Source organism: Panthera uncia (assembly GCF_023721935.1).
Source record: "Panthera uncia isolate 11264 chromosome A3 unlocalized genomic scaffold, Puncia_PCG_1.0 HiC_scaffold_12, whole genome shotgun sequence".
In the NCBI taxonomy this organism is placed as follows: Eukaryota; Metazoa; Chordata; class Mammalia; order Carnivora; family Felidae; genus Panthera; species Panthera uncia.
Genome location: NW_026057579.1, coordinates 40,279,933 through 40,305,674, shown reverse-complemented (window position 1 = coordinate 40,305,674; position 25,742 = coordinate 40,279,933). Strand labels below are relative to the sequence as shown.

General features: G+C 66.2%; 5 protein-coding genes and 1 non-coding gene across 15 annotated transcripts in view; 1 reads left to right on the top strand and 5 right to left on the bottom strand.

The window, feature by feature from the left end:
• The first annotated feature begins 736 nt into the window (after positions 1–736).
• On the top strand, positions 737–2,247 carry POLR2L (RNA polymerase II, I and III subunit L). Its single transcript, XM_049652704.1, has 2 exons — positions 737–876; positions 2,042–2,247. The coding sequence occupies exons 1-2, from the start codon at positions 782–784 to the stop codon at positions 2,148–2,150; spliced, it is 204 nt and encodes a 67-aa protein (XP_049508661.1). The 5' UTR covers positions 737–781; the 3' UTR covers positions 2,151–2,247.
• A 1,299-nt stretch (positions 2,248–3,546) lies between these two features.
• On the bottom strand, positions 3,547–8,313 carry CD151 (CD151 molecule (Raph blood group)). 6 transcript variants are annotated; one of them, XM_049652701.1, is made up of 9 exons: positions 8,241–8,313; positions 7,202–7,364; positions 6,251–6,332; positions 5,950–6,141; positions 5,538–5,612; positions 4,968–5,072; positions 4,702–4,860; positions 4,499–4,585; positions 3,547–4,406 (listed from the first exon to the last, which is right to left on the bottom strand). In XM_049652701.1, exons 3-9 carry the CDS (start codon positions 6,329–6,331, stop codon positions 4,347–4,349), a joined length of 759 nt encoding a protein of 252 aa, XP_049508658.1. In that variant the 5' UTR covers position 6,332; positions 7,202–7,364; positions 8,241–8,313; the 3' UTR covers positions 3,547–4,346. The 6 variants fall into 6 exon arrangements, with proteins under 6 accessions (XP_049508658.1, XP_049508656.1, XP_049508659.1 ...); XM_049652699.1 differs by having other exon boundaries at positions 7,202–7,421; positions 8,241–8,283; XM_049652702.1 differs by having other exon boundaries at positions 7,202–7,266; positions 8,241–8,259.
• A 1,320-nt stretch (positions 8,314–9,633) lies between these two features.
• Positions 9,634–15,659, bottom strand: CRACR2B (calcium release activated channel regulator 2B). Of its 3 annotated transcripts, none has more exons than XM_049652694.1 (10): positions 14,830–15,659; positions 12,580–12,771; positions 12,391–12,502; positions 11,738–11,912; positions 11,289–11,435; positions 11,083–11,173; positions 10,837–10,929; positions 10,438–10,604; positions 10,126–10,197; positions 9,634–9,890 (listed from the first exon to the last, which is right to left on the bottom strand). In XM_049652694.1, exons 2-10 carry the CDS (start codon positions 12,763–12,765, stop codon positions 9,710–9,712), a joined length of 1,224 nt encoding a protein of 407 aa, XP_049508651.1. In that variant the 5' UTR covers positions 12,766–12,771; positions 14,830–15,659; the 3' UTR covers positions 9,634–9,709. The 3 variants fall into 3 exon arrangements, with proteins under 3 accessions (XP_049508651.1, XP_049508652.1, XP_049508653.1); XM_049652695.1 differs by lacking the exon at positions 14,830–15,659 and adding an exon at positions 14,060–14,768; XM_049652696.1 differs by lacking the exon at positions 14,830–15,659 and having other exon boundaries at positions 12,580–12,995.
• Positions 15,660–15,826: 167 nt separating this feature from the next.
• On the bottom strand, positions 15,827–20,839 carry PNPLA2 (patatin like phospholipase domain containing 2). The gene is made up of 9 exons (XM_049652697.1): positions 20,516–20,839; positions 18,538–18,770; positions 18,384–18,449; positions 17,816–18,025; positions 17,499–17,559; positions 17,212–17,388; positions 16,966–17,098; positions 16,627–16,749; positions 15,827–16,533 (listed from the first exon to the last, which is right to left on the bottom strand). The coding sequence occupies exons 1-9, from the start codon at positions 20,700–20,702 to the stop codon at positions 16,263–16,265; spliced, it is 1,461 nt and encodes a 486-aa protein (XP_049508654.1). The 5' UTR covers positions 20,703–20,839; the 3' UTR covers positions 15,827–16,262.
• Positions 20,840–23,986: 3,147 nt separating this feature from the next.
• Positions 23,987–25,742, bottom strand: part of RPLP2 (ribosomal protein lateral stalk subunit P2) — a 2,408-nt gene continuing 652 nt past the window's right edge. Inside the window, exons 3-5 of one of the 3 annotated variants that reach the window (XM_049652693.1) lie at positions 25,263–25,311; positions 24,184–24,282; positions 23,987–24,100 (exon numbers count right to left, since the gene is read on the bottom strand). In XM_049652693.1, coding sequence (XP_049508650.1) covers positions 24,024–24,100; positions 24,184–24,282; positions 25,263–25,311 — 225 coding nt within the window. In that variant the 3' untranslated portion in view covers positions 23,987–24,023. The other 2 variants (XM_049652692.1, XM_049652691.1) reach the window with 2 other exon arrangements.
• On the bottom strand, positions 25,097–25,230 carry LOC125937838 (small nucleolar RNA SNORA52). Its single transcript, XR_007462525.1, has one exon. It is a non-coding gene; the product is annotated as a small nucleolar RNA SNORA52 (small nucleolar RNA).

The following is a 25,742-nucleotide window of genomic DNA, read 5'->3' as shown; positions in this document are numbered from 1 at the left end:
CCGCCGTCGGGGCTACAGGCTACTGCCGGGCCGGGACCGACACGGTGCGGACGAGCGGGCCAGGCCACGGCTGAGGATGGGACCGCCAAACTCTGCCACAGAGACCCCCGGGCGCGCGCGGGCAGCGGCTCCAGGCGGGGAGGGGCGGCGGAAAAGCCCGTACGTGTCCGCCCGCCGCGGCAGGTCCCCGCCGGCCACCGGCCGACTCCTCTCTGCCCCCCGTGTCCCACCCCACCCCACTCCCGCCGCGCGGGTCGCCGCGCCCCCGGCCCCGCCACTTGTTGCTGCGGCTAGGCTCGCGGCTCCAACTCCGCGCGGGTTCAGCTCAACTCGGCTCCCGGACCCGGCTGGGGGGCTGCGGGGGGCGGGACCCTGGCCTCATCCCCCGCGCGCGGACTCGGTACCTGCGCGCGGTCCGCCCGCCGCGCAGCTGTCAGTCATGCGGACACGAGGAAGGCGAACGGCCGCCGTCGGGGCCTTTCGGGCCCTCTAGGGACGCCGTAGGTCGGGATGTACCAAAGAGAAGGCCGGGGGGGGTTCCGCCTGCTCCTGCCGCGGCCGCGCGGACCCCGGAACCCCCGGTCCACGCGAATGGAACTCGGCACGGGTGGAAGCGGACGCTGACGGCACCGGGGCAGGCGGGGCGGGCTGGGGGGCGGCTGGGGGAGGCTGGGGGCGGGGCTGGGCTCCCCCCCCGGCGATGGACACGCCCTAAGCGGGGCCGGCTCCGCGGCGGAAGCGCGGCGAGATCAGACCGAGCGAGCGCTGAGCTGCCGCCGCCATGATCATACCCGTGCGCTGCTTCACCTGCGGCAAGATCGTCGGCAACAAGTGGGAGGCCTACCTGGGGCTGCTGCAGGCCGAGTACACCGAGGGGTGAGGCGCCGGGCCGGGTGGGGGCGTGGGGAACGGGGTCGAGGGGTCCCGGCCTGCGGGACTGAAGGGCGGGGGGTGGGGCTCTGGGGTCGAGGGGTCCCGATCTGTGACGCGTGCGGACAGGGGCGGAGGACTAGGTCAGGGGTCCCGGTCTGCGGGTGGGCTGCTGCTAGGCGCGGGGGCGAGGGAACGGCGGGACGGTGTCCCGGGGTCCCCGGGTCCTGGCGGGGTGAGAGCGGGCACTCGTATCAACATAGGTGACCCTTCGGGAGCTTTCATTTCCTAGGCTCTCTCCCAACCCTGCTCCACTGATGTGTTCTCACTGGAGCCTTGCCACCGCCCCCACCCCCTCCTTGCAGTTCGGGGAGAGGTGGGGAGTTGGGTATCAAGCCTCCGGTATCCTGGGGACTTCTAGGTATCCCCTGGCAAGTCATGGCACCTAAGTCGTCAGCTTCCTCCCTGTCCACCTGCTCTCTCTCCTCTCTCTGCCATTAGACCCACCGCCGTGTCTTGGCAAAACCATTTGTCTCTTGGGGATATAGAACAAGGTTCCTGGCCACATAGCCATGGGTATCACGCTGTGCTGGGTGGCGGGGGCTCTTTTCTGGCTTTGCTCCTTAACACTGCAATTACCACCACAATATTGTCTGAATCCCTGTTGCCACTACAGTCTGACTCTTGGCTCCTGTGTGGATAGTCCCCTGTCCTGATCACATTCAAACCCCCCGGGGCCTGGGGTTCGAATGTTTTGGATGAATGCGGAGGCCCGGGATGGGCTGAGTGCTCATGCCGGGTACTAATGAGTCCGTTCCAATGTCCAGAGTGTGAGTGAGTGGCTGGTACCCTGTACAGGACCCCTTGCGAGCATACCACCGTCAGGGACCTCCCAACCTGGCCTGCTCTGTCCCAACAACCTGCCATCTCCGGAGCAGTTTTCAGGGTGACTGGGGCTCAGTCCCTGGCAAAATTGACAACTCTAACTGGCTTGAGAAATGAGACAGAGACGGGGGGTGGGGCGGTGCTCCTGGAGTCTCCCTCCCTGACTTGTGGAGCCGAGCTGGAACCATCCCACGGCAGCCGAGTGTGGCTTGGGCCTGGGCAAGGCCCTCCATCTGCCCGGAAGTGCCTGGATGAACGGAGCACAGCCTGCTGTCCTTGCCCACAGGGACGCTCTGGATGCACTTGGCCTGAAGCGCTACTGCTGCCGTCGCATGCTGCTGGCCCACGTGGACCTGATCGAGAAGCTGCTCAATTATGCGCCTCTGGAGAAGTGAGGGCGCTGGAGCCCACCCGCCCGCTGTGCTCACCAGGGGCCGGCAGAGTCTTGCCCAGAGTTCCTCCCTGTGAGGTGTGGATAGCCTGGAGCATGCCCGTCCCTTGCCTGCGGGTGTGTGTCTTCCAGTCTGGAAGGAACCGTCCAGTAAAGGCCTTTGCAGAACAACAAGAAGGTCCTAACGGTTGGCCTGGTTTTGTGGGACTCCCTTGTCTCATGCCTGAAGCTGCTTAGGGATGGACATGGCCCTCACTGCCCAGGGAGAGGAAGAGCCATTCAAATGACAGCCATTCGGCCTGGGGGTGGGGGGTTCCTGGAGTGTGGGCTCTCACAGCCCAACAAAGTCACAGACGGCCAACAGCACTTGGGTTAGGGGGCCAGGGGACACTGGCATCCCCACCCCCATGTTCTGGGTGCTCCTTAGACCTAGCACAGAAATTCCCCGAAACCCCTCCCAGGATCTCAACAACCAGATTTCCTGGGCCCTGAATAGAGTGCCTGCTGTGTCTCAGTTGCCCATCCAGAGGGTCTTGCTGCCAGAAGCTTCTAGGCACCAGCCAAGCCCAGCAGGCTCCTTCCCTTGGCCATGTTCCTGCAGGGGGAGTGCCCAGCCTCCACTGCCACCCTTGAGACCCTCACAGCAGCTTGAGGGTGGGCCTAGGAGGCTCTACTGGGTGTCAGAGCCGGTCAAGCTCCCAGGGCCCTGGGCATTAGCATTTAATCCTGTGGCCCCACGGAACAGCTGTCTTCCGGGGACTTCCGTCCTGTTCCAGCTCAGGCTGAGGCTTAGAGCCGGCAGCCATCACCCTGGACGGGAGTCGGCAAACCCTGGTGCCCTCCAGCAGGCGGAAGACAGGAGCCTGTGGTTAGAAGAAACAGAGGTGACTTTCTCTGGCACCTTCTTCAGGGCCAGCCCCACTGCCCAGATGTCTGACATGGGGTCCTCTGAGAACCAGTAAATACACTTGTGGCAGGAAGGTAGGGTCTGCCCAGGGGAGACAGCCTAAGCCTTGGCTTCCGTTGCCAGTACACGTCCTGCCAAAGCTCAGGCCTCCTGTCCTCATTCCTGAGCCCACACCCCCTTTCCTAATCCCTACATGAGCCAGAAGGGGGTTTAGAAACCAGCGTTCGAGGCCTCCGTTGCCTCTATGAGGCTCTGGCCACACCACCGTTCTTCCGTCCCAGAACCGGCAAGGCTCTGCAAGCAGCCTGTGCTCAGCTGTCCCTGCCATTGGCCTCTCGGCCCTGGAGTCCCATCAGTCCTTGGCTCCCACGTGGCTGCCTGGGACCGCCAGGATGCGCCCTCCTGGCCCCTTGTGGGACTGGGTTCTGTCCCCCTTGTTGGGGAGAAAGCCCTGAGGACCAGAACCAGGTCTGTCGCTCACGGAGTAAGCCCACTCAGTCCACAAACTTTTATTGAGTGCCTGTCACATGGCAGCAGCAGTTCTAGGCATTTGTGATACAGCAGTGAGTGAACCCACAACCCCCTGCTCCTGCCAAGGGGAGGTGATCGTGAACAAGTGAGCTTGTGGCCTTTCAGTGGGGGGAGTGGTGGGGAATCTAAGCAGGGGCTCAGGGGCAGCAGAGGCCTGACTGGGAGGGCAGAGACAGGACCGACAGGACCGGGCTCGCTTGGCTTTCCTGAGCGGGGGTGGGAGGGGTGGGAGGGGTGGCGGTAGGCAACCCAGCGGCAGGTGCTTCTGGGACTCTTTGCCTGCGGCTGTTCCCACCTGGCAATGCCCTGACCACCATGCAGAGGTGTGTCCAGGGGTCTAGGAGCACCCTGGGGGGGCCAGCCCCTTTCTGCCCAGTTCACCCCAAACCAGCCCCTCTGGCAGAGCACAGGCGTGGGGGGTGGCCCCAGGGCCCCAGCCCCACAGGAGAAGCGGAGAGGGACTTGACGGTCAGAACCCAGCGTCCCCACACCAGGCAGAGTATTCCTCCCTCCCCGCAGCCGGAGGGCCCCGCCTTAGTCCTCTGGTCTGGAGAGAAAGGCACTTGAAGCTCCCTCTGAGGGAGGGGGTCCCCAGAGGTCACGGTGGCGGCACGGGGGTGCACGCGTGAGAACGCCACCTCCCTGGCAGAGTGGGGAGAGGGTCCGGAGCAGCGTCCTGGGACTCTGGCCCTGGGGCCATCAGTAGTGTCAGCTCAGTAGTCAGGCGGCAAAGCTGCGGCACTCGCGGGGCGCCCGGCAGGGTCAGTAGTGTTCCAGCTTCAGGCTCTTGTACAGGCAGCACGTGAAGATCATGCCGAAGAGCTGCGGCACAGAGCCGGGGTGAGCAGGGCACGGCCACCAGCCGCCCGTGTCCCCTGCCCCCGTGGGGGCCTGCCCGCCCCCCCGCCCCGAACCTGCACACAGGCGATGCCAACGCCCACTGCCCCGATGATCCTCAGGTGCTCCTGGATGAAGGTCTCCAGCTTGGTGATGCAGCCACCCTGGTCGGGGAGGGGTAAGGTGCCAAAGGTGGGCGAGTCCGGCCCCTCGGGTGGGCCCCCAGCACCCGGGGCTGCCGCGGCTCCTCAGCCCTTCACCAGGGAGCCCAGGCACCTACCTCCACCTTGTAGATGTTGGAGGCGTGGTCCCGCTGCCCGCAGCCGGTCACCACAGTCTTGCAGCAGCTGTCGGGAACCACGCGGCCACCCGCCTGGCCGGAGCGGATCCACTCGCTGTCCCTCCAGTCGTGGGAGTTGTTGCTGCCACAGCAGCGGAACTGCAGCGGCAACGCGGCCTGGGCTGAGCCCCCGGGGCAGGGACTCCCTCGGGGGCCCAGGGAGGCCCGCAGGGGTGTGCACACCCACCCCCGTGGTGCCCACGTACCTCCTGCTGCAGCTTGTCCACCGCACTGGTCACACCCTCGTGTCCTGGCTGGTGGTACCTCTTGGTCATGGTGTCCTTCAGGTGTTCCTTGAGCTCTGCGTTCAGCTGGGGGTGAGGGGACAGCTTCAGCAGAACAATCCAAGACCCTCCAAGCTGGGGCACGTGGAGGCAGGGACAGACCGGGGGGAGGTGGGGGGAGGGTCTCCAAGCAGAGCTAGGGCCAGATGCTGGCTGGGGAGGGGCTGGGCTGGGCTGGGCTGCACAAGTGTCCCAGGTGGCCGTGGACAGGGTTGAGGACAGGGAGGGAGCTCCAGGTCCCACGGACACCTTCCTCCCTGCATGAGCCCCCAAGTGGGCCTGTTGGGCACTACGGGCAAGTTGTCCATCCGCACTGTGAGCCCCTACCCCCCAGGGGCCTCTGGAACATGGGGGAGGGGGAGCGTGTGTCCTTCCAAGCGTGTGTGCCTGTCTCACACGTGCCCATCTGTGCCCTTGCACGGGTACGTTTCCGCGTGTGTGTCTGTGTCCCCGCGTGTGTGCGTCCCCGTGTGGCCTGTCTAGGCCCCTCACCTGCTGGTAGTAGATGTAGGCCAGGATGCCAGCGATGACCTCCAGCAGAAAGATGAGGAGGAGAAGGATGAAGTACTGGGGGGCGGGGGGAGCGGGGACGGTCAGCTGGCGTTGGGCGCAGACGCCCCCGTCCCGTGAGGACTCCTGGCGCCCAGGCACGACAGAGCAGAGCCCCCAACCTCAGATCCCAAGTGGCCACCGAGGGCTCATGGCAGTGGGCGGGCGCTGGCACTCCCGGACAGCTCCCCGCGGCTGGCCGAGCTGGGATGCAGGGATGCCCCCCACCCCTGGCACAGGTGAGCACCGCAGAGGCTGTCCTGCGGCGTCACACTCGACCCCCACCATTCCCTTTCTCACCGGGGCCCCAGAGCCCCCCCCACACCCCCCCCCAGCAGCCCGGTGCCCTGCTAACCAGGCGCAGCAGGTTCCGCCGTTCCTTGAAGGTAGCGCAGCAGCCCAGAACGCCGGTCACCATGACAACAACGCCAGCCACCACCAGGATGTAGGCTGTGGCCAGGTAGGTGCCCGAGGCCAGCAAGCTGATGTAGTCACTCTTGAGGGCCAGCGTCCAGATGCCCACCGCCATGACGGCCAGACCAGCCAGCTGTGGGCAGCGCACACTGGTCGGCACGCCCGCCCCCAGGCCAGGATTCCCCTTAAGGACCAGGAATGGGAGCGGTGGAGGCCAACGGGAGGGGGTGCCCACTCCTCACCCAGAAGCAGCAGTTGAAGACGAAGAGCAGGTACTTGAGGCAGACGGTGCCACACGTGGTCTTCTCGTTGAACTCCCCCATCCTGGGGCCGAGAGGCCAGCGGAGGTCAGTAGGAGGGGACACAGGCACCCAGGCCAGCCCCTGGCTGAGGCCAAGCCCACCACTGGCCCCGAGTGAAGGTCCTGGCAACGCATCCGTGAGAACCTGGATGCTTCCTGGAGGGGCAGTTCGGGAGCCCCCTTCCCACCCCCCACCCCCCACCGCAGCCAGGGCGGATGTCTAGTGCCCACAGCCAAGCTGAAGGCCGAAGGGCCTGGCTCCCCTGACCAGAGCCCAGGGCACCAGGGGGCCATAAAGGATTCCAACCGTCACCGGCTGACTCACCCCTGCTGGCAGCCAGGGTCAGAAGCCCCAGCAGGCACCTCAGGGTGAGCTCATGCAGGCCCCACCCGCCTCCCCACACACACACAGCATTCCCGGGGCTCCACATCACAGGCCGGCAGGCTGGCAGGCACCTACCGGCTGCTGGGGGGAGGAGGAGGCCACTCACAGATGGACGGACCTGCCCCTTACCAGCCCCATGGCCTCAGGGAAGCCCCTCAGGTGTCTGTTAAAAGCCAGGCCTGCCTTCCTCCCCACCAGGGTGAGAACAGGCGGTTCTGGGCATTCGGAGCCCGCAGAAACCCATCCCCCAGACCTGGGGGTACTTCCTCTGCTGGTCCTCTCTGCTGGAAAGGGGGCGGTCCCACCAGCCCCAGCAAGATGTGAAGCTACAGGAGCTCCCGAGTGGCACCCCAGGGACCCCTTCCCTGCTCTCCTGTGGGGTGTCCGCACTGGGGTGGGGGGAGAGGGCCCTGGGACACAGATGGCAGCTGAGTGCCCCAGGCTACGTTTCCAGACTACACAGCACCACTCAGAGCCGAACTTTCACCTGCCCCACCCCGCGCTCACCTGGTTGGCTAGTGAGGACAGATCCTCTCTGAGACAGGTGGACGGAAGTTCCCTAGGAGGCTCCACTGGGAGGACAGGGACAGGTCACCGGTCTGGCCCACGCTGGATCAGCAAGGGCCTGTCACCCGTCCTTGCAGCCGCCCCTGGCAGTGGCTCTGACCAGCTGGGTTTCCAGAGCAGGCAGGGAGGGGAGAGGCCAGGCCCGGTATTTTGGTCAGTGCTTGGGCGGGGCAGGACGGAAAACATTTCTGCATAGTGTGATCCGGGGAGGGACCACCCGCCTTCTCCAAGCACCCCGCCCCGGGGCCTTCCTGCCAGACCCGCCACCGTCCCTTAGCCCACCAAGCAGCGGTCCCTTCAGCCTCGGAAGATAAAAACAAAACAAAACCAGACGCAGACCCCTTGGTTGGAGCTGGGCTTACGGGAGCCTCACGTGCCCGCAGGCTGCCCCTGGGCCCGTGGTGAGGTCCCAGCCTTCCGAGGAGGCTGATTCTCCCGACACAGGTCCGGCCCCCACGCGCGGGCGGCGGGCGGAGGAGGGGCCCCTCTTTCCGGGAGTGCCTGGCGGATGTGAGCCCCCTGGGAAGGCGCCGGCCAGAAATAGTTCCCGCGGCCTGGGACCGAGCCGCCCCGCCCTGGCCCCTGCAACTCAGCCGGGCCCGCCGCGGCCCGCGGCCCACGCCCCAAGCAGGGCAGCCCCGCACTCGGCGCCAGCCAGGCCCGAGGAGGAGTCCCCGCCCGGGCGAGCCTGCGGCGCGCCCACCCGCACCCCGGCGGAGGGACGGGCACCGGTGTCCAGAGACAATGACTAGGATGCTCGGGTGGGGTCGTAGGGGCCGCCAGGCCTGTGCGAAGGCCCAGGAGGCGCCCGGCCCCGGGCCCCCACTCCGTCCCGCTCCGGAAAGGGCCGGGAGGGGACTGCTGCCGGCCGGCGGGACCAGGCCTCCCGGCGCCCGCAGCCGGGCCTCCGGGGGCGGGCCGCGCAGGGTCCCGGGACACTCGGCCCCTCCCGACCCGCCCAGCCAGGCGGCGCACTCACCGGCCACGCGTCGGAGTCCGGGCGCGGGGAGGGGTGGGGGGGGGCGGCGGCTCGGAGCGCGGAGACTGCGCGGCGGGTCGCGGGCCCGGGAGTGAGACGCGCCCCGCCCCCGGCCTGCAGGCCCCGCCCCCGGCGGCAGACACAGGGCAGGTCTCGGCAGTGCTCCGCGAGGGCGGGCGGCGGGGACGCCCGCCGGTGCGGGCGCTGGGGTCCGCCCGCGACTGCGGAGGCGGGCGTGCTGCACCCGGGGGCGTCCGCAGCCCAGCCGGGGCTCACGCCCTCGGGACGCCGAGGAGCTGGGCTGGGGGCGGTGGAGGCGGCGGCCAGGCCAGCAGGCCCTCCTCCAGGCCCAGGCCCGTTCTCCCCACAACGCAGGGACACCCGGAGGCTTGCAGGGCCGGCGGAACAGATGCTGGCTTGGTGGGGTAGGGTCTGGGGGTGCGGTCAGATGCAGGAGTGCGGTTGCTCTAGGTGCAGTATGGAGGACAGCCTGGAGCGGAGGCCTGGGGTCCCTGCCAGGGACAGTCCAGTCTGGAAGGCATTGGTCCCGGGAGGAGTGGAAAGGGGTGGGGTAGACAGGGCCGAGCCTTCTGACCTGCTGGGGTGGGAAACCCGCAGTGGCAGTGGGAGTAAGGAAGGGGAGGGGACTCCCAACCCACCAGGCTCATTCCCAGACCCAGGCAGGGTGGGTCAGATTCTGCAGTCATTTGGAAGCTCTCCATGGATAGTGGTCCCCAGCTCCTTGCCCACGGTTCACGGTCTGGCCAGCAGCTCCCCACTTCCAGGGAGGCGGCAGGGCGGGGTGGGGTGATGGGGGGGTGGAGGAGGGACGGGCATGGGAAGCGGCCGCAGGGCTGCCCCAGGAGGTCCCACTCAGGACTGGCTCAACTCCAGTGGGCTGAGCTGGTCCACCTGGGGCTGTGTGAGGACGGGTATGGGGAGGGGATTGTCAACTGGGGCCGGGAGCGGGCCCAGACAATGGGCCTCGGTCCCCTGGTTCCCACAGAGGGCCCCACGGGGCTTCAGCTTGAATGGACAGTGAGGGCTTGAAAGCATGACCAGAGACAGGCAGGAAAATCCACAACCCCAGCACCTCAGGACATGTGCCACACGTGTACTGTCCAGTTGCCTTGAGAGTGCCATGGGTACCTCGTGTGCGTACCAGGGAAATGCTGTGATGCACGTACACAGGGGCTGAGAAGGTCACAGTGCAGTCAATGGACTTTATTAGGAGGAGGGAGTTTTTCTGCTGGTCAGAGATGGATTTGATGGGATGGGACAGGATGAGGCCCAGCAGGGGGGCACGTGAGACTCCAGCCGACCCACCCCTCCCCGGGTAGTTCCTTCATGTCTGCATGCAGGCAGGCCTGCAGTGCCCTGAGCGGAGCCCGAATGCTGGATGGGCCATGACGCCTCGCCTTCGAGGGGTGGCCTCTCCGAGGAATGCCCAGTGAGTCTCTGGGGGATGGTCAGCGGGCACTGGGAAGGTGGCCAGAGCCACATCTTGGGGGGCGAGCCCAGCTGCAGCAGCAGCAACAGCAGCAGGTGGGGCCCGGCATGCGAGCCATGGCCAGAGCTTTCCTTCGACCGCTGGCTAACCGCTTGGCCTCACAGGCATCCCTCTCATCCCGTAGCCTCGCATTCAGCTCCCTGGGGAAGGGGAGTCCAAGGGCTCTGAGAGGCAGCTTTCCTGGGGCAAGGGGGGAATGCGGGCTCTGCTGTCCCTCAGACGGGGTGCCTGGCTGCGGATGCCCCCGAGGGATGGGGGACAGACATGAGGACTGACTGCCTCCCAATAGGATGAGGCCGTGGTCGGGAACGTTTGAGAGCTAGGAGACCCCAAGCTGTGTGGGGCTCCTCCCCTCCGGCCTGCACCTGACCTCACCTGAGGAGTCCCAGTTGCCGCAGGAGGCTGAGCTTCTCCTTTTGCATGTTCCTCGACACAGCAACCACATCTCTGCAAGAGAGGGGTGGTGACCTGGGTGCCGGGAGGCTCCTCGGCGCGACCCACGACCCTGACCCACGCAGACCCTAAGGGCTGGGCCGGGACGGGGGATGGGGATGGGAGTGGCCCGGACCCGAGCCCCCAAAGCTATTCCCGCCCCGCCTCGCCCGCCGGCCGCAGCCCCTCCCCGGGCCCGCCCCCGATGCTCCGCCTCCCCACCCACCCCCCCCCCACCCCCCGCTTCCCAGGCACCGTAGGGTTTGCTCCTGGCGGCTCCGCAAGTCGCCCTCCAGCCTGTGGAGCTGCTCCTGCGTCCCCTCCAGCTGCGTTCGTAGCGCCTCGTTGGCTAGCCACAGCTGGGCGTTCTGCGCCTGCACCTCCAGCTGCTCGCTGGCCCGGGCCTGCAGCTGCTGTTCCAGCTGCGGGATGTGGGCGGGGGGGGGGGGGGGCAGTGCAAGCTGGGGAGGACCCCTCCACCTCTTCTTCGGGGTGCTGCGCTTGCCCCTGACTCCCAGTAATTCCGGGGTCGGGGACACTGAGGCACCGGGACCTCAAGTGTACCGGAGAGTGCACGGGTGACGGCGGGGATAGGGCCCCTCTCTGGGTCTGTCAGCACCCCAACCCTGCAGGGGCGGGTGGGGGACCACTCACCTCCCGCTGCCGCAGGCCTGCCCGCTCCAGCTCCTGCTCGCGGTCCTGCAGCTCCAGCTCCAGGAGGCCTGTGCGCTCCTCCCGGGGGAGGTCCTGGGATGTGCGGGGAGCTCCTGAGCCCAGGCGGGCGGGGAGGCACGCGCCGGGGGAGGGGCCGGGTGGAGCCAATGTTGAGGGGGCGTGGCCATGAGACTAGCGCGTCTGGGATCGGGGCGGGGCGGGGCGGGGGCGGGGCTTCGGGCCCACCTGACTCCGCAGACGCTGGCACTGCTCGCGAAGCTGCTGCTCCGTCTCCTCGTACAGACACCGCACCTCCCTCTGGTGCTCGCTTTCCCGCCTTCGAGGACGGAGCGGGGGGGGGGGGGGACTGCTGTTTGAGCCCGCCGGCACCACAGACCCCAGTCTCGCCTCTACCGCCTCCCGAGCCCAGCCGCCCAGGCCCCATTCCTCACCGCCGCAGCGCCTGCTCCAGGCCGTCCCGCTCTCGGGCTGCCTCCTCCAGGCAGGCCGACGCGCGCACCAGAACGTCCTCGAAGGAGCCCAGCAGCTCGGGTCGCTCGCGCTGCAATCGGGTCCAGAATGTCCGCACCGCTCGCTGCCTGCAGGGGGAGGACAGGGGCTGAGGCTGAAGCGGGGGCTCCCTGACCCCATCCCGAAGGGTAAGCCTTCTGGAGACACCTGCAGCCCTGGATAGACCAGCCGCGTTCGCCTCCTGAAATGCAAATTTTGCGGGAAATCACGCTCAGCCCCTCCCAGGTGTCACAGCTGACGGAGAACGACTGGGCCAGTCCCAGCCTAGGGACCCCGGCCTGGAACAGACACGCGGGCAGTGTGGACAGGCAGCATGCAGAGGGGGAGGCAGCAGAGGAGGGAACTGGGGGCCGAGTCAGCGCCAACTCACTCGCCCAGGACTGGGGCCACCCCCAGCTGCTCCAGCGCTTCCCGGAACCTCTCCTCCTCCTCTTCTTCCAGGGAGCCCCCAGTGCCCTGCACATCTGACCAGCCCGACTCGAAGGTTTCCTCTGGAGCCTGGGAGGGCGGTGTGCTCTGGGCTGACTCCACCCCCACAAACTTCCCTGTGGGCATGGGAAGGTAAGATTATCAAAGCTGTAGGTTAGCACCCTGGCTCAGCCGCCACTCACCACCCCCCACCACACACACACACACACACACACACACACGCACACACGCACACATCCTGTCCTTATTCTGAGCCCAGTTTCCTGTTTTTCTTTCCTTATCCTGGTCAGACTCGTGGCTTAGGAATGGGAGGTGACAGCCGGGCCAGAACGGGGCAAACCTGGCACCCGGCCCCACCTGGGTTTGGCACGGATGGGAGGGGGTCGGGTAGCAGGAGGGGCAGCTCCATACATCGCCTGGCGGTGGGGGGGCTTCCTCAGGGGCCTGTGTGCACTGACACCAGTGTGTGTTCCGCAGGGACACGACGGAGAGTCACAGGCTGCCATCTGTGTCTGCTGTGGGCTCCAGAGCCACATGTGCCACCGGAGGGTCTCTGGGCAGCGGGGTGGGGCGGGGGAGGGGGGCTCCGCTCACCCAGGCCGAGGCAGAACTCCCAAGCGGTGAGGAAGCCGGTGCCGGCCTGATCCAGGCTCTCGAACACAGCCTCTAGCTGCTCCGGTGTGAGGGGCACGTCGTTCTGCAGGCCCTAGCCAGGCAAGGGTGGCAGGGCTGAGCAGCCAAGGTCGCCCCCGGCTGGGCAGCCTCTTGGGACTGGGGATTCACCTGCAGGTCATGCCGTGTGAGGAAGCCCTTGGCGTCTTTGTCACACAGCAGAAACAGCTCCTGGGCCTGCTCCAGCGTCTCTGCCCGTGGCCTCCCGGAGCCCCCTTCTTCCTCTCCCTCCTCCTGCCGGTCCTCCCCGGCCCCGGGCTTCCCAGGCCGGGCCATGGGAGTGGGGGTCTCGGCCATCACGTGCTGCAAAAGCCAAGGAAGAGTCAGGGCCTAAGCAGAAATGAGAAGGGAGAAGGGAAGGCAGAGAGGCTGTGGGTGAGGGCTAAGCTGGGGTGCTGGGGTCCCGGAGTGAGCAGCGGGGCCTCCTTCCACCAGGCGGGAAGGCGGGAGAAGGCTCCACAGAAGTCCAGAGAGGAAGGTAGCTGGGGGCAGAACCGTGCTGCAGACAGGGGTGTCGTGGGTGGGGTGGGGCAGGCTCAGGGCCTGTGGAGGCTGCCTGGTGGGGGGGGAGCCGGTTCAGGAGAGGACCTGGGGGAGGGGCAACCACCGTGGGGTGGCGGGGAGTGGTGAGGGTGGGGAGGCAGCTACAGGAGAAACTTGTGATGCAAAATAAGGAGGTAGGGGCTCCGGGGCCACTGAGGGGAGAGAGCCTGGGTGACGGACTGGCCAGCGAGGGGAGGAGCTGAGCAGGCCCTGAAGGTGGGCACCTGGAGACCTGGCTGACGGGCCGGGCCAGCTGGAGCATTCAGACAGTCCTGGCCGGGTCTTAGCCCCCGAGTCTGGGCCTCAGCGCCCTCGGCCTCCGGGTGGCCGGCAGGCGGCGTCTGCTCCTGCCCTTCTGCCGCCGCCCCTCCCACCGGGCCCCGGGCCCCAAGGGGTGCGGGTGCAGGGTCTCAGCCTGGAGCACCGGTGACTTCCACTGGCCTTGTCGGGAACGCGCCAGATTCTAGGCTTGATGGCCCTCCCCCTGGCACGAGGCCCTTCTGCTCCGCCAGACTTGCCCCCTCCGGGTCGCGCAACCTCCTCGCCCCCCCCCCAACCCCCGCATGGCGCTCCGCCCCCTAATCAGACCCACCTGTGGTCCCCCCGGGCGCCCAGGCCCCGGATTTCCCAAAGCTAACCCCAAGCCTGGGGGATTCTGGGGTCCTCTCCCCTCCGTCCGGGACCCTAATTTTCCCTCCGCGCCCATACTCCAGGAGCGGCAGGAGGGCGCAGTGTCCAAAGAGGGCAGGTGTGAGGAAGGGCGGGAGGAGGCGGTCGGGGGACCGGAGTCGTCTCCCCCCGCACGCCGTCGCCTCGCCCCTGCGGGAGCGCCACCCCCACCGGCGGCCCGCGGGCTCCCCGGGGCCAGAGGTCCATCCCAGCCGGAAGCTGCGCGGCGCCGGGCCAGGGGAGCGGGGCCCACTGGCCGGCCGGGTCCCGCCAGCCGCCGCGCCCACCGCCGCTCGGCCCCCCCAGGGCACCGGAGGGTCGGCGCGTCCCTCGGCGACCGCAGGGTGGGGCGCGGCGGCGGGACCCGCGAGGCGCCTACCTGCGAGCTGCGCCGCCGCACCTGCCGCGAGGCCCCGCGGCTCCTCCGGGAAGGCGGCGGCGCGCGGGGGGCGCGGGCGCGGAGCGGCTGCTGCTGCCCCGCGGGAAACGGAGACCCCGGCGTGGGCGGCCCCGGGCGGAGCCGCCGCCGCCACTGTCGCCGTGTCTCCGCCTCTCCGCGCGGCCCCGGCCGCCTACTCCTTGCCCGGCGCCCGCGTGCGGCCCCCCGCCGCCCCCCGCGCCTGTCCCGGCAGAGCTGAGTTCACGTCGGGGCGGAGATGACCCCGGTGGCTTGGGGACCCCTCCTGAGCAGGGCCGAGGCGAGGAGGGTGGGGCTGTCCCGAGGATCCCGATTTAAGGCGCCAAAAAGTGTGTGCAGGACCCAGCCGGGCAGGAGGCAGAGCAAGGTATTTTCAACGGTCATCGCCAGGAGTGGGGGCGGGCACTGCCTACGCTCTCCCAGTTGCGGTCTTTCCCGTGGTTCAACAATTAGCAGGGAATATATCACAAAACGGTGCGTGCATCCGCTGCCTCGCGTAAGGCCTGTACAAGTGGGGTGGGGGCACAAAGGAGCCCCCACCCCCGCCCACGGCGGTCTGCCCCCAAGATCTCCTTTTGGGGCACAGCCTTGACTCGGGTTCCCCTTGCGGGCGAGCTGGGAGACGGAGCTGGGCGGGACTCGCACCTGACCTTCCTGCCGGGGGAGAGACCCCATTATCTTGCCGAAGGCCCCCCCCCCCTCCCCAGCCCCAGCCCAGCCCCTGAACCCACCTGGGAGGTGGTCGGGGGTCTGGAGGCCTCTGCTCCTGCAGGGGCCTGGGATCCTGCTGAACTAGAACAGGTTGGGCCTACAGGACAGGACGGGAACTGGAGAGCGAGCGTGGGGGGGGGGGGCGGCTCCCGGCACCGGGGACCTGCCCGGCCGGCTCTCCCAGTCGTGCAGTCCCTACCGTTATTGTTGGCCGGGGCCTGCCGGCGCCCAAGAGCTCCGGACAGCCAGCCAACCACCCGGCTCTGCTCCAGTGCCCCTCCCCCATGGGCCCTTTTTGGTCACCAGGAAGGGCTGGCTGCACCCCCTCAGACTGGCCAGGGCAGAGGACGCCTTCAGGAAACCATGTCCCACAGAACAAGGTCCAGCCTCCTCTGGGTCAGACCTCACCCTGCCTGACGTTCCAGACCCGACCTACATATCGGCAGGGGTCACAGGGGTGTGGTGGGAGGGGGACACGCGATGGAGAATGTGTGTGCACTGGCCGGTGAGGTGTGCCTTGGTGAGGGGAGGCCCAGCGCCCTGCGAAGAGCCTTGTGCCACATGCCCACAGTGGGGCAGGCCCCGGGGCTCCCAGGTCCCCAGGCCTCAGCTTGGGAACCTCGCCCTCCCAGCCTGAGGTCAGCCCCACACCACCTGTGTCACCATGGAGTGGAGATGCGGACACCACCTTTGGTAAGCATTTCTCAGTTTTTATTTAGTGAGGATCTTGGTCCCGGCATTTCCGCTGGCCCTTGGAAAGCTGTGCCCAAGGGTCGGGCAGCACACCTCCGGGCAGAGTGAGGCAAACACAGCAGTCCCAGGCGGGGAAGTGGGCTAGAACCCGGGCCCACCAGGGCCTTTAGGGGAAGGCCTCAGGCCCGGAATGCCAGGCTGGAGGACAGTAGGGCCCCTGTGGCCGGGGAGTCACACGCAGTGAGAGAGGCGGGGCCGAGCTGTGGCATTTATTATATCTGCTTGGCGAAAATAAATAATTCTTCACAAACGTTCTTCTCTGGCAAAACTTGCAGGATGAGGGAGGCGCAGGTGCAAAGCTCTGGGGAGTAATACTGCACGGACTGGGGGACGCTGGGCTGGGCGGGGGGAGGCGGGGTGGGGGGTGCAGCCCAGCCCTTCTCCCCAGCCCTGGGGCAGGGCCCGAGGGGGAGATAAAGGCACAGGTGAGGGGAGGGGTACTCGCTACCCCTCTTTCTTCAGCGCAGCAACAGAGTGGTCGGTGGAGGGGTCGACGGCAAGTCCCCTTCTAGCAGCTGTGAGGGGCCCCTTGTCCTGACTCCTGCCGCGGTCATGGAGAGAGGCCCAGGAGGGGGGATCTCAGCCCGCCCCAGGGCCCCCACCTCACGGGGCAGGGAAGCTGGGGGACCCAGCCCTCAGCACCGGGGACCCCAGGGGGCTGGGGAAGGGCGGAGCAGGGTGGGGGGTGGAGGAGAAACACTCAGCAAGGGGGCGAGCCGGGTGGGAGCTGTGGGGGCGCAGGGGCAGGACTGGCGGGGGCGCGCATGCGCAGGGCATCGGGTGGGAAGGCCACGTTAGTGCAGAAAAGGCCCAGGAGCAGCTGGCGCTGGCACTCCTCCCACTTGGCCAGCGCGTCCCCTAGCGAGAGGCTGGTGCGCATCCAGCTGGGCAGTGCCTCGCTGTAGGTGGCACAGGACAGCTGCACAGATGGCAGTGACTGGGCGCGGCGCAGCTCCACCTGCTCCGACAGCCTGCAGGTGGGGAGGGATGGAGGGCGGGAGGGCTTTAGAGGCGGCCCCTGGGGCTTCAGGCCTGGGGGAGACACAACAGTGAGGGGGGCTCACCTGGAGGGCAGGTGGCTCCCCAGCTTCCTCTTGGCACGCATCACCAGGTACTGGCAGATGCTGCCTGTCTGCTCCTTCATCCACCGGATGTCCTCAGGGACGTCAGGCAGCCACTCCAGCAAGCTGGGCGGGGACGGGAGGCGTGGCCTCAGGGCCCATGGCTCCTCCCCCTCCCCCACGCCCACCCCACCCCGGCCTGCGCCCCAGCTTCTGGGACCCCCGACCCGGCGTCTCTGCCGCATCCCCCCGCCAGCGGCCTTCTCCCCACGGTGTCCACCACTCACGGATGACGAAGTCTGGTCCCCCACGGTCCCCGCCCAAGCCCCCTACTCCCCTCACCGGATGGTGAAGGACACAGCGCTCTCCAGCGGCAGAGTGTAGGGCACCATCATGGCTGTGGCCAGACGCACAGGCAGCATGTTGGAGAAGGCGGTCAGCAGGTCCTTGGGCTCTATGCAGGCCTCCAGCAGGGCTGGGGGTGGGCGCAGGAGGGACGCTGACCAGCGGCCCGGGAAGCCAGGCCCTCCCCGCTCCTCTGCTCCCCACCAGCCAGGGACCCCCATCCGCCCCGCCAGCTGCACGCACCCTCATTGAGCCTCGCAGGCAGATGTTCCAGGATGTGGTCCTCCAGGGGTGGCTGCAAGGGGCCCTCCGCTAGGGCCCTCTCTGTGGCCCCCTGGGCCTCCTCCACATCCTCATCCTCGGGGGCACGGGGGCGGGCCGGGGGCAGCGCCAGCAGGGGGTTGGGCCTGTTCAGGAGGCCTGGGTGGGGACCCCCCAGACAGGTGATCAGCACGGGAGCAGGGGCAGAGGCGAGGAGCCACCACGCCCGCCCACCCCACCCGCGCCTGCTCCAGGGGGCACCCACGCACCGTTGCGCCTCAGAAAACGCAGCCCGTCCCTGTAACCCTGCTTGCACATCTCCCGCAGCACCTAAGGCAGGGGGACGATGAATGGAGCGGGGAGGCACCAGGAGAGAGCCGGGGTGCCCTGCTCCGCCCTCTGGAGCCCCCACAGCCCCTTCCTTCCGCCAAGGTGACAGGGATCCGGGCTGCTGGACGGGCGGCCTCGATGGAGAGTCTGCGCAGCGCCCACCTCTGCCTGGTCCCTCAGGAGAGGCCTTCCGGCAGCTCGCTCCCCTGGCACTGAGCCGGGACAGGCTCAGCGGGCCCCCCGGCGAAGGGCTCACCGTGGGCTCGGGCGGGAACAGGGCCTTGGACAGGCGGTAGAGATTGCGCAGGTTGAACTGGATGCTGGTGTTGGTGAACCGGAGCTCGTGGATGTTGGTGGAGCTGTCCTGTGGGCAGATGTCACTCTCTCCCGAAAAGGGGGACACGGTGATGGTGTTCTTGAGCTCGTAGAGTGGCAGGTTGTCTGAGATGCCGCCATCCACGTAGCGCTGCGGGACACACGGCCACACGGGGAGAGGCCTGAGGACTGAGCTGGCTAACCCACTGGGCCACCTTGGGCTCCACCCCGTGGCTATTTCCTTCGAGCCTTTCACCCACTGGGCACTGGCCACGGCGGCCGAACAGATGGCCAGACCTTGGGGGAGGGGCAGAGACAGCCACAGGAAGTATGCGTCTCCAGGGGGCCCGCCTGGCTCTTGAGTAAGTGGAAGTGAGGCAACAGGCTGGGGGTGGGGGGGGGGGGGGGGGAGAGGCACCGCTGCCCTTCCTCCTCCCCACTGCCTCGTCCCACTGCCTGCCCAGGGAACAACTCTGGTCGCCCAGGAAAGGTGCCCCGGGGATACTCACTACGCCCTGGAGGGCCGGAGGGATGAGGCCGCAGTACACAGGGATGAAGGTACTGCAGACGTTGGCCTGTGGGGCAGGGACAGAGAGGGCGTGGTGAGCAGGGACCCTGAGCTCCTACTGTGCCCGATTCGGGATGCGGCCCACCACGGCCCACCTGGATGAGCTCGTCCTTGGAGCCGAAGTGGGATATAATGACGTTCTCGCCGTCAGAGACTCGGGTCAGGGAGATGCCCAGACGCCCGCTGGCGCGCTCATGGCTGTCAGCAGGCAGGGTCTTCAGCAGGCAGCCACGGATAGTCTTCACCAGGTTGAAGGAGGGGTGCAGTGGACCCAGGAACCGCTTCCGGGCCTCCTTAGACACCTCGATGATGTTGGCACCTGCCTCGCCTGGGTGAGCAGGGCCAACAGTCAGGGCTTGCCACCACCCCGTGGTCCCATGCCCAGAGCCACAGCATGCACAGTCACGGCACCGCCATCTACCCTGGAGAACTCCCAGTATCCATCACGAGGCCTGGCCCATGACGGGGACTCTTGCTTCCTGCCCCAGAGAGACAAAGGTAGGCTACCATCCCTGGAGGGCAGACAGCTGGGGCCAAGGCCTTCCCTCTGCCCAGTATTTCCCAACTGCTTGTCCTGATCCATGAGTCACTGGGCCCGACCTGGCGTGGCCCCCAGCCTGTGAAGGGGAGGGGGGGGAAGGCAGAGGTTCAACCCTGACCAGCCTTAGCCTTCACACACTTGGCCAGACCCAGGGAGTCCAGCACAGGCCTGTGGGCATGGGATTGGAAAGAGTGGGGTCCCACCGCCCCTGAGAAAGCACCCCCAACACTCTTCTTGGACAGAGCCCGCCATGCTGTGGAGACTGTAGCTGCCCAAGACCGCTCCTGAAAAAGAGGCTCCTTGGGGGTAAGAGGGGGTGTCCTGGGAGCCACCTCCACAGCAGTAAGTCAGGTGTGGCCCGAGGCCAGCACGCAGGTATGACAGACACTGGCTGGAAGGCTTCCAGAGAGAGAGGGGCAGGGCCCCCAGGTCCCACGGATGCGGAGCTGTGCTCCTTCTACCCCAGCCCCTCAGGGCAAAGGTCACTGGAAGGGGGCAGCGGAGAACCCTGGACAGGCTCCTGCTGGGCAGGGCATTCAAGGACCTGTTGACCCTTCTGTCACCCTGGCTGCCCCAGTAGCTGGGGGCTGGGCACCTTTCCCAGGACTCCTGAAGTACTCAGTGTGCTGTAAACAGCACTTGACGCGCCTGCCTGAAGTGCCTGTGAGTAGAGAAGGCCATCCCGGTGCACACCCACCTCTGCGCTACCGCTGGAGGGGCTGGAGGGCCCGGAAGCACCCCTCACCCCAGGGGAGTGGGTTGACCACACCTGGGAACCCAGGCCCACAGTGGGCGGTGGGCAACGAGGGAGAGGGTGGGGAAGAGTTTGCCTTGCCCAGGCCCTACCGGCCAAGTTCCTCCTCCAGATGCCCTGGGAGGCACCAGGCTACGGTACCCAAATACTCTTCAGAGGCCACCCCATACAGGGCCCCAGGGACACAGCAGCCTGGAACAGCGTAGCCCCAGGACACAGTGACCTGGGCCACCGCCGGGCTACCGGGATAGTGAGGCCCCTCCCCCGACTCTCACGGTCCCGCCCACGAGTTACTTTCTCTTTCCAATGAAATACCTTTTGCTGCACCTGTCCGTCCTCCAGCCTTTGCGCCCTGAAAGGCCAGAGCCTCGGCCCCAGAGGCGCGCGTGGCCCCACCCCAATCCCTGGGCACCTCGATGCAAAACAAACCAGGCCCCGCCCCCGGGCCGGCGCCCGAGCTCGGACCTTCCACCCGGGTCCTGGGGGCGGGCAAAAGACCCCTCCCCACCCGACCCGCGCCCCTGCCAGCTTCCCGGAGCGGACGGGCCGGGGCGGGGCGGGGGGCGCTCTACCCTCTGGAAGAACATCCGCCCGGCCTCCGCTCACCCCGGCAGGACCCCTGCCGGATCCCGGCCCCGTCCGCTCACCCAGGCAGGCCCCCTGTCCCGCCCGCTCACCTGGCAGGACCCCTGTCCGGCCCCCTCGTCCAGGCAGGCCCCCTGTCCCGCCCCCTCGCCCGGGCAGGACCCCGCGCCGGATCCCCGCCCCGCCCCCTCACCCAGGCAGGCGCCGGTGACCAGCGCCGTGGCGGTGAGCGCCCCGGCCGAGGCGCCGTAGATGTGCGTGGCGTTGGCCACCAGGAAGGGCGCGTGCTCGCGGAGGCAGGAGGCCACGCCGATGTGGTAGACGCCCAGGAAGCCGCAGCCCGCGAACGAGATGTTCCACGTCGCCTCCTTGGGGAACATCGCTGCGGCCCTCCGGGCTCCGGGGCTCGCTGCGCGCCGCGCGCTCCCGCTCGTTCCGGGGCCGGGCCGGGCCCGCGGTCGCTCTAGCTGGGGTCCCCGCCTGCGGAGGCGGAGACGCTGTGCCTGGCGGTGGCGGAGGCGGTGTTTTTAGTGGGGGCGGGCGGGGGCGGGGCCAGCACGCGCCGCCCAATCGGAGCGCGCGGGGAACGGCCGCGCCCTCCGGGGGCCTTGGGGCCCCGCCCCCGGGCCCGAGACCCAGTGCCCGGCCTCGCGGGGAAGCTGGAGGGAACACACAGTGGCCCAGGGGTGTAGGGAGGGGGAGCGCAGGCCTGGGACGCGCGGAGTCTGGGGGCCCGAGAGCCTCGTACAAATCCAGAGACTTGCGAGGGGCAGTCACGGCCCCGCTCCCGAGGGGCCCACCTACAACACCCACTCGGGACACTGAGGAGCTCGCCCCAGGGCGAGGACCCCAGGACTCATCCACAGACTGACTCATAAGTATCTAGGGCTGGAGGCGAATCACACACAGCTCCCAGAGCTAACACTAGTGCTATAGACCCCAACCTGACGCCCAGGCCCTAGCCGCCCGCGGGGGCGGCCCCTCCATAGCTGGGCGCTAACCAGGGTTCTACTTGGTTAAGAGTCAGGCCCTCCCCTCCCCCCCCCCCCCCCCCCCCCCCCGCTAATTGCCCCAGCAGGTGGAGCACTCCTGTGATGTCACCCTCACACCCTTCCGCATTTTTCTCCTGGAGTGTAGGGCAGGCATAGTCTGGCTTGGATCCAGTAGCCAGCCCTGCACCTCACCCCACCTTCCAGACAAGGGGCTGGTCTGTGCTGGGGTGGTGGGATGCCTCTGCCTCCTCAGGAACACCCACACCCTAGGCAGAAGCTGGTGCCAGGGCTATGGAGGTCTGGGCTGCGGCTCAGGACTGCACCCCCTACCCCCTTCAGGCCCAGGCTGAGAAGCCAGAGCAGGGCTTCCCCAGGACAGGACCACCTGGGTCATGCTGTCCATCCCTCAGCCTCTGTGCTCTCAGCCACCCATACTTGGCACCGACGGTGTGTCTGACAGAGGGACTGCACAGGATAGAGCAGTGGAGCAGGGTCAGTCCAGACCCAGCCCTATTTGAGGGGCGGGGGAGACATTGTTTACATAAGCTCAAAATGAGGACTGATGGGGGACCCGGGGTGGAGGGCACAGGACTGCCTAGGCTGCGGGACAGCATGCACAAAGGCCTTGGGGGTGGGGAGGGGAGCCCAGACCCGGGTATTGGGAGAGAGGAAAACAGGAGATATTTAACTGAATTTGACTTAGACCAATTGACCTTCTCTTGCACATGGGACACTAACCCCCAAGTGCTTTGGATGGATGTACAGTGCAGAGACTATGGCCCCATTAGGATGATCAAGGCCCCTTCTGACCGAGACCTTGGGGAAGCTGCTGGAAGCGGCAGGGGGCAGGAGGTATGGTACAGTGGGGATGAAGCACACCCCAAAGCTGGCCTGGAGAGCCCAGGGGTTCACCAGGGTGACCACCAGGAGGTGCAGGCTGAGCCAGGGACCTGCTCCAAGGACAAGCCAGGGTCCAGGCCCTTCCTGCTTCTGAGGGACTGTGGGGCCTTGAAGGGTGGCCCTGCCCCAGTGCCGGGAGACCTCTGCCCCCATTTCCACATCAGAGTTGCACTGTTTTGGATACACATCCCTCTCTCCAGGCCCCTGGGACTGTCTGCTCTGGAGCCAGGAACATAGCAGCACTTCCAGGAACCCTGGCTGGGGGTGGGAGGTGGCCCCCCTCCCTCACAGTGTGGATGAAAACCCTGGTGTTTGCTGTGTAATTATAAAAAAAAATATTTTGAGAGAGGGCACATGTGAGCACGTGGGGAAGAAGGCAGGGGAAGAATCCCAAGATGTGGGGCTGGATCCCAGGAACTGTGAGATCATGATCGGAGCTGAAATCAAGAGGACCCTCAACCATCTGAGCCACCCAGGCGCCCCTAAAAGGTGGTTTTACTCAAGCAGAGGTACAGGACCCAAGCGTGTAAGTACTGACCTGCTGTGTAATCATTCTGCCAGGCGGGTGTCATGCTTCCAATCCCACACAGGACCCTTCTCTTCCCGGTCTAAGGTCTGCCCACAGACTTTAGGCCCCCTCCTCCAGGGAACCTGGGGCATCCACAACCCCACCCTCCTTGTCCCTTGCAGCACATGCTGCTGGAACACGTGCGGTGATGCCTCTTGGCCCGTGTCCCACCGACCACAGGAGCGGGTTCTACCTCCTCCCCCAAACCCGAGTCCCACGCGAGTCCCCACTCCTCTGGGTAACCAGGAGGGTCTCAGGCCTTCTTTCCCACATCCCATACACACTCCTGTCCCACAGGCCTCATCCTCCCTCCCTGAGAGAGGCCCTCCACCCCCAGACGTTCCTTTTATGCCCCTTCCTTACCTGTTCCCTGCAAAACAACCCACGAGGATGTCAGAGCTGTAGCCTGGCACGAGATGCACATACAGTACGGCCCGGTGCTGACCCAGAGCCATCAGAGGGAGAATCGGAGTGTCTACTGAGCGGTCTGGCATTGGTGGGCAGGGGACCTAAGGCCCAGGAGACTATAAACCACTGCAGGGCCAGGATGGTGGCTAGATGGGCACGGGCAGGCCTGCCCCTGGACTTAGTGGGCACGTGGCCCAACATCACTGCCTACGAGCCCCTTCCTCATCTGGCCAGACTGTCAGATAGCCGTGGTAACCAAGCCTCAGAGCAGGAACGTGACTGCCCCGAGTTGCTGAGATTAAAAGTGGAGCTTGAACACGAACTGGAGCCCGGACTCCACAGGGAAACCTACAGATCGCACGTGCACCACACCTCTTTCTCGTGTGTAACTGAAAAATGCTACCAGTCTTGGGGCAACTGCTGGCCTCCACCAGCCAGAGCCTCCTGAGAGCACTGCAGACCACCCACTGCTGCCTTTGAAGTGTTCCTGTGTGTCCCCTGAAGGCTTCACTTCCTGGGGAGGCCCCGGCAGTCCTCAGGAGTCAGGACTGTGCCCAAGAAGGCTTACGTCCCCTCCAGAGCCTACTCAAGGATTGGCGCACCCTAAGTCCGTAGGAGGTGCCCTCCCATCCCAGGTACCCATCTCTGCACCAGATCCCCAGTTCCTCACGTCACCAGGAAGGGCTGGGGTTTCTCCTGGAATGAAGGCCTGCCCACCCACCGTGGGACCCCCTCTTCCCCCACACCTGCCCCGTGCCAAGGCCGCACTCTTACAAAACACAGGTCGCTCAAAAAATACGTAAAAAGGGTTTTATTTGCAGGAGAGCAGGACTCTAATCAAACAAGCCAAATCCCATGTCATCATCCGACTCCTCTGATTCTTCCTTCTTTTCGTCTTTCTTCTCCTCTGCTGTGGGGAGGAAGGGCACAGTGAGCAAGGCCCACAGTGCATCCCAGATTCCCAGCAGAGACCCTGCCCCAGCCTCCACTTACCTGCAGCTGGGGTGGAACCAGCAGCGGGAGCTGCAGATCCTGGGGCAGCAGAGACGGCCACCGCCCCACCAGCAGGCACACTGGCCAGCTTGCCAATACCTATGGAAGTCAGGGGAGAGGAGATCAGAGCAGGTGCTCGCCTGAAGGCCCCTTGGGGGTGGACAAGACAGTCTGCCCGATATAGGGAGACATCACCAAGTGCCAGCGTCACAAGCTTGTCCTCCCACACAGGCGGCTCTGCCTCTGCCACATACACGCACCCCAGCCTCCTACAATGCCCTGTCTCGAAATGGTCTAGGAATCCCTCCCTGCCCCCTCACCAAAAACACCCCTGGGCGACCACACCCACCCCAAAGGAAGCTGGACAAATGCATTTACATCCAGGACAGGACTAAGTCAGCTACCTGGGTCCAGATCCTCATCCCCAGCTGTTTGCCGAGCTGGCTGTGCCCCATGAGGTACACACACAGGGATAGAACCACCGTCCCAACAGCACCACTTCCAAACAATTCCACCATCTGCAGCCTCGTCCACCAGAAAACCATCTGTCCGGCCAAGAGGGGCAGGGACCTGTGGTCTCTCCCACACCCAGTCGGTGCTCCCAACCCCCCGAGAACACATGGTGAGATCTGTTCACAAAACCCCAATTCCAGGGCTGTCTGGGTGGCTTAGTCGGCTAATCCGGCTTCGGCTCAGGTCACGATTTTACAGTTCGTGACACATCGGGCTCTGTGCCGACAGCGCACAGATCCTCTGTCTCCCTCTCCCTCTCACGCACATGTTCTCTTAAAAAGTAAGCAAACATTAAAAAATGTATTTAAAGATGGAAATAATACCCAGTTCCGAACCCTGCAGGTGGGGTGGGCAGCCGGCCCGGTGATAGCACCAGCACCCTCTGCTGCCCTCCCACGCAGAATGTCTAGAAGCATCCCCGGCACAAGCCCACTGAAGCCTGCTCACTTCTCTGGGTGAGGCTTCTCGAGTGCTCTGGTCCACAAGCGAAACCTGGCAGGCCACAGGCTGACCGGCAGGGATTAGGATGGACCACGAGAACGAAACCCCCCAGCACACAATCTCACCCTGGGCAATGACGTCTTCGATGTTTTTTCCGTTCAGTTCACTGATGACCTAGAACCACAACCAGCAGTTACCAGAGGCTCCCTACTGCGCCCCACACCCTAACTTCACCTCCTGGAACCAAGGAGCACAGAGAAAACGCCCCCGAGCCTCGAGGCCTGCCCTGTCCAGCCCAACCCTTATGGCCCGCACGTGCGTTCTCTAATCTAAGCCTGCCGCTAGCGGGAACCGGACCACTCCCGGCATTTCCCGAGCAAGAATCGCACAGCATCTCGGTGTATCCTAGCCACACGCCCGAACGTTGTTAGTGAGGCGGATGAAAGACAACGTCATTAAAACGCGCCCTGCCCTTTCCGCTTCTCTAACACAACATCACTTGGACGTTTTAAACTGCGCTGTAACTTCCATCTCGGGTCCCCGGAACCAGGCTGGAGTCCGCCTCACGGTCCCCCCCCCCCCCCCCCCCCCCCCCCCCCCCCCCC

Excerpts from the sequence above, each read along its gene's own strand:
- POLR2L (XM_049652704.1), top strand. The coding sequence starts at position 782 with ATGATCATACCCGTGCGCTGCTTCACCTGCGGCAAGATCGTCGGCAAC. Across the intron at positions 877-2,041 it reads CAGGCCGAGTACACCGAGGG|GGACGCTCTGGATGCACTTG; the intron begins GTGAGGCGCCGG and ends CCTTGCCCACAG.
- CD151 (XM_049652701.1), bottom strand. The coding sequence starts at position 6,331 with ATGGGGGAGTTCAACGAGAAGACCACGTGTGGCACCGTCTGCCTCAAG. Across the intron at positions 6,142-6,250 it reads TCTTCAACTGCTGCTTCTGG|CTGGCTGGTCTGGCCGTCAT; the intron begins GTGAGGAGTGGG and ends CGCTGCCCACAG. Across the intron at positions 4,861-4,967 it reads TGGACAAGCTGCAGCAGGAG|TTCCGCTGCTGTGGCAGCAA; the intron begins GTACGTGGGCAC and ends TTGCCGCTGCAG.
- CRACR2B (XM_049652694.1), bottom strand. The coding sequence starts at position 12,765 with ATGGCCGAGACCCCCACTCCCATGGCCCGGCCTGGGAAGCCCGGGGCC. Across the intron at positions 11,913-12,390 it reads GGAGTTCTGCCTCGGCCTGG|GGAAGTTTGTGGGGGTGGAG; the intron begins GTGAGCGGAGCC and ends CCATGCCCACAG. Across the intron at positions 11,436-11,737 it reads GTGGCCCCAGTCCTGGGCGA|GCAGCGAGCGGTGCGGACAT; the intron begins GTGAGTTGGCGC and ends CTCCCCCTGCAG.
- PNPLA2 (XM_049652697.1), bottom strand. The coding sequence starts at position 20,702 with ATGTTCCCCAAGGAGGCGACGTGGAACATCTCGTTCGCGGGCTGCGGC. Across the intron at positions 18,026-18,383 it reads CTCCGGCCCTCCAGGGCGTA|CGCTACGTGGATGGCGGCAT; the intron begins GTGAGTATCCCC and ends TGTGTCCCGCAG. Across the intron at positions 17,099-17,211 it reads GCCTGCGAGGCTCAATGAGG|CCCTGCTGGAGGCCTGCATA; the intron begins GTGCGTGCAGCT and ends GCCCACCCCCAG.